Source organism: Lolium rigidum, chromosome 1 (genome assembly GCF_022539505.1).
Source record: "Lolium rigidum isolate FL_2022 chromosome 1, APGP_CSIRO_Lrig_0.1, whole genome shotgun sequence".
Lineage (NCBI taxonomy): Eukaryota > Viridiplantae > Streptophyta > Magnoliopsida > Poales > Poaceae > Lolium > Lolium rigidum.
The window spans coordinates 353,267,404-353,272,608 of record NC_061508.1 but is presented as its reverse complement, the minus strand read 5'-3'; the positions used below and the strand labels follow the sequence as shown (position 1 = coordinate 353,272,608).

The following is a 5,205-nucleotide window of genomic DNA, read 5'->3' as shown; positions in this document are numbered from 1 at the left end:
GTGTGTTAAAAAAAAACACTGGCATACAAATGGAAATACAAAGCGGGAAACAAGAACGATGCAGGTCTAAGGAGTTGACGTGGGCTTAATTAGTTGGCATGGGTCCGTTAGGTACGCTTGGCAAAGATCTACCATTTCAAGGGGTCCGTGAAACATGGCCACCATGGCTACCTATCCACCATGTTTTTCTGGGTGTTTGCCGTGTTGCCAATCTTCGCTGTGTGATTCGTTCATTGTTTACCATGTATTCACTATTATGTAGGTCTTATACCGGTGTACGGTGTTGCTACATTCATGGTCGTTGTTGTAGTGTACGGCGGATCAAGACCTCTTTACAGAGGTGTCTACATGATTGAAGGAAACAGTAAAGGAGTTTATTACCCAAATGGGTGGCTGCATAATCGTAGGATAGTAGCTCCTCATGTATAGTTATCTTGCAGTCGTTCTGAACCTTTTTTTTTGTAGTCTTAATGTTGCTTACTTTTTATCTTAGATATCTTGGACAGCTATGTGCATTTTGATTATGGAGAGGCTGGATATAGTGCTTAACATATTTAAGTAATAAAGTGTGCATTATAAAAAAATCCACGCAAAGAGCTTATGTTTTCCGGTAGCGAGCAGATGCTTTTCTATTTCTGCGTCCGGCGTGTGCATGTGCGATGTTGAACGTGGATGCATTATTCAGAATGAATATTGGTTGATGTTCTCACGTCGTGCAACCAGTGCTTGTGCTTCGATAACCACACCCCGACGTCCTTGAAAGTGGAAGCCATTACTGTAGAATACGCACCCGAAGCGACTGCACATCTACACTTGCAGTTACGAGGATCGATGCGCCACATTCGCTAGTACTGTATCTCTCTACGTGGTACTCTATATATTTGTTGGTGCGCGAGAGAGTTTCTTTAGATTGACTAGCTGTAGATCAATCAATCATGGCTTTCGCTGGTGTCTCCGTCATCGTCGGCGGCAAGCTCCTAGATGGTTCTACCACGCCGACCTTCGACGCCGGCACGGAAAGCGGGTACCACCTGCTTGTCGTCCAAGGCCACCCGTGCACCAGCAACCCGACAGAGGACTTCATAATTGGGTCCCACTGCTTCACAGTCGGAGGCCATAGGTGGAGCATCTACTACCACCATTTCAGCAAGCACCCGGTCTACGCCTTCTTCACATCACTTCAACTTCTCGATGACGACGGTGCCGTCCTCTCCCTGGAAGCGAATCTCGAGAATCCTGTGAAGGTGCAGCTCGATTTCAGTTTCGGTGACGAGACTGAGAAGCAAGAGCCAGCACGTATCCGTGCAAACAATATAGTCGAGTTTGGTGGCGTCAATGGGTCGATGAAGGGCCACGGAAGGTTCGTGACAAGGGAGGCCATGTTGAAATCAACACTCCTGGTGGACGACTGTTTCACCATCCGGTGGGACGTCGTGGTACTGAATCCAGCAAGGAGCACTTCATCGTCCATCGACGTGCCCCCGTCGGAGATGAAACAGGACTTTGCCCACTTTCTTTCGACCGGCGAGGGTGCAGACGTGGTTTTCCATGTCGGCGACGAGACCTTCGCGGCCCACCGTTGCGTCCTTGCAGCCCGTTCTTCCGTGTTCAAGGTGATGCTCTTCGGCCCGATGAAGGAAGGCATGTCAACCAACATACAGATAGACAACATGGATGCCACAGTGTTCAAGGCTTTGCTCGGGTTCATCTATGGCGACTCGCTTCCTGCAGAAATGCCATCAGGGGACGAAGACGACGGTGTCGACCTGCTGCAGCACCTGCTTGTCGTGGCGGACAGTTACGGCCTCAAGCGACTAAGTGCAATGTGTGAGAAGAAGCTGTGTGAGCACATCGGTGTTACCACGGCGACGACCATGCTGGCGCTGGCCGAGCAGCACAGCTTCCACAGGTTGAAGGCGGTGTGCTACGAGTTCCTCCGGTGTCCGGCGAACATGAAGGCGGTTGTTGCCACAGACGGGTTCGATCTTCTCTGCAGCAGCTGCCCCACTGTCATGAAAGACTTGATCCTTGGCATGCTGCAGATGCCTAAGAAGTGCTAGTTCGTAATGTAGGCATGCAATGAACCTCCTTTGTTTGTGGCTTCTATGTATTTTTAGTAGTATCATGCAATCCTTTGTCAGAAGATGGAATCATAGTGCCGACCCATGATATTCTCCCTTCACTAATCAGCTCGTTTGCGCAAATATATTCTCCTTTGTTTCCTTGTTATACATATCGATCAATGCATTTCCTTCCTAGCTACAACAAATATATATCGGAGCTTCTCCGCGCTGACCGAATATACATTTTTCAAGATGAACCGGAAACATTTTTTCACGTTGAATACAAAATAATCAAACTAATTGGTGAGTCCATGGCCGAAACCTTTTCATCTGTCTCTCGATTTTTCTTTAAACGGCTGCGAGTTCACAAAATCTTGAAAATTGATAACCACAACCTCAGAATAATTCATAGACATGAATGTGCTCTAGAATCTTCTATTGGTAATTCTATGGATAGAAACTCTAGCGATAGGAGATGAGAGGACATGATATTTCATAGCACCCCTTACACTTTCGAACTAATTTAGTGACACTTAAAATTTTATAAATTCAATTATTATCATTACTATTCATTCAATTCTCCTAGGTTAAGATATGTTAGGATGCTATGGCTACTGATACTAATTTACTCTAATACATTATTGGGCACAATAATTATTTTGCTGGAGAAATACAAATTCACTTTAAAATAGGAAAATGCATCTGTAAAAAAATATATCAAAGATGCATGATATATAATACTGCTACATCGCGTGAGTAGATCGCTGATTATATTAGTTATTCCTAAGATTTTTAAAAATAATGTATTAGTAAAATCGATACACATTTAGTGCAATTCAAGTGAGAGTGAAGTAAAAGAGTTTTGTATAGATTTGTTAGAAGTAAATGGGATTGAAGGTAAATGATGTTTTGTATAGGTGGCGAAAGTAATATTTATACATAGTTTAAGACGTATGCCAACAGAAGCCTAATAAAAACAAAAAAACCTCTTATCCCCAACTCACTGAGAACTCTTTAAGTTATGGAACCAAGCAATCAAATATTGCAAAGTGCAATGGAAGCATCATCTAGAGCGAGAAGCAACTTGGAAAAAGGAAGAATATCTCAGAAAGTCCTATCATGAGATGTTGAAGTACCTCAACCACAACTTCGGGATGAAGTTTCTGTTAAGGGGGAGAGGTTGTAACACTCCAGAACTTAGGACAAACGCGGGGTAGATATAGAAAAGGGTTGTGGATTGCATCGCAAAATGGGGGAAATTTTCGCGCTTAATTGCATAACACTCAAGAGTGATTGAGGTTTCTCTCTTGTTGCCCTCGGGGTTAGGGTGATGAGAGTGCTATGAATTTCGACATGATCTCTTTTAAAATTAGGATTTTGGAGAGGAGTTTGAATTTGCATTTCAAATTTGAATTTCAAACAATATAGGAATATAAGTAAACCATAATTCAAATGAATTCATATTCAATAACTCCAACAAGTCAAAGATTCACACAATATATTCAAAGAAATGTATTATAAAAATACTACTAATAGCTCATAAGGAAAACTCGAGATTTATTGATAAATCACACATAATACATTGTCATTACACAATTCATTGATATTAGAACAAATAGGATCAAATACAAATCAGAAATGAGTAAAGAAAAATAAACATTACAACATGAATTGTTCACCTAGACTAAGTTCTTCTAAAAATCTTCACTTGATCATCCTTTACTACTCTTGATCCAATTGAAACCTGCAAGATACACAAGGAAAGAACCCAAGATTGTCTAGTAACAAGTGGCAATGCCACTTGGACAGCAAAAAAGAATGAAAATTAGGGAGATAAGCTTTGGTAGGGGCATCAAGTCCCAACCAGAGCCAAAGCATATGGCTATAGATCTTTTCTCATGACTCGCCACCATGGTGAAACAACGAAGGGACACCACAACACACAACAAAGCTTGTGATGTCGACCAAGGAGGCCATGTTTGCTTGATATAAATAGCACGGTAAACAATAGATAGGGATGAACCCTCCAGGAACATCAGTTCATCAGCAAGAACACAGCAGCAACCTCACAGTTATCCAGTTCATTCCTCCCAAACCAAACCAAACCAAACCAGCAAGAAACCGTGGTGACATAAGTCAAGAACAGCTAGTAGCTAGGAGGAGAAGGGCCAATTGATAAAGATCAGCTATCAAAGCTTCTTCGTCAACCAAACAATCTATCTAGGAGCTGGAGCAAGGTATACCTAATACCTGGAAAGGATCCAGAGGATCCAATCCATCATAAGCATGCTCATACACACACATGGTGTGGAGAAGATGCTCCATTGGGATTTATCATCAGTTGGTATAGACCAAGTGATGCTATCGAAAGGACAATACGAGGATAGCTTCCAGGGACTTTAACAGGCATCGGTATGGGCAAAGCCTGCCCATACCGCCCGCCCTTACCACCCTCCAGGAGCACCTCCTCGTCAAATACTTTCACCTCCCGCAGACGGATGACAGATCAGACACACACAGCTCCGTAAAACCGAAAAACACTGCCCCCGATCAGATCTCAAGAAGGAACTTTGGACGAAACAAGATCCATGCTGCTACGTGGATCCTCGGAGGACAAGGCTTCAACCCCTTCATCATCATAAACCTATGCATCTTCATCACCATCATCCTCCAACTATAGTTGTAATCTTGATTGTTATTGTGGATTTGTATTCGAATTCGTTCCATTCCTCTAATTCATTCCATAAGATTATTATGATGTTCTTGATTGTGTCCATGTGTGAGTAGTCTTATTAGTTCTTGGGGAGTTGGAGAAACCCTAGCATGAATATGAGATGAATCTAAGATGATTTATAGTTTCAAGTATTAATGTGTGTTAGTTTTCTCTCGTGTTAATTCCAAGTATTTCCTATTGGTCTTGACAGGGAACTACTGTTTGAAGTGTGGTAAAGCAAACGGCGAGAAGTGACATTACCGTATCGGTGCTTTGACACATGAATAAGGGGTATAAGAGGGATTCATAAAGCTCATATCGATGACCATGGGGTACACCCCTTAATAGCTCTAGTCCATATGTGGCCGCAGAAAGCTAGATGTTGTGGTTATTTAGAGATGTGATGATCGATGGCTTTCTGGGTGCATC

At 42.7% G+C, this 5,205-nt stretch overlaps 1 protein-coding gene across 1 annotated transcript; it reads left to right on the top strand.

The window, feature by feature from the left end:
* Positions 1-935: 935 nt before the first annotated feature.
* LOC124665346 (BTB/POZ and MATH domain-containing protein 3-like) lies at positions 936-2,060 on the top strand. The gene has a single exon (XM_047202760.1). It carries the CDS (start codon positions 936-938, stop codon positions 2,058-2,060), a length of 1,125 nt encoding a protein of 374 aa, XP_047058716.1.
* Positions 2,061-5,205: the final 3,145 nt, after the last annotated feature.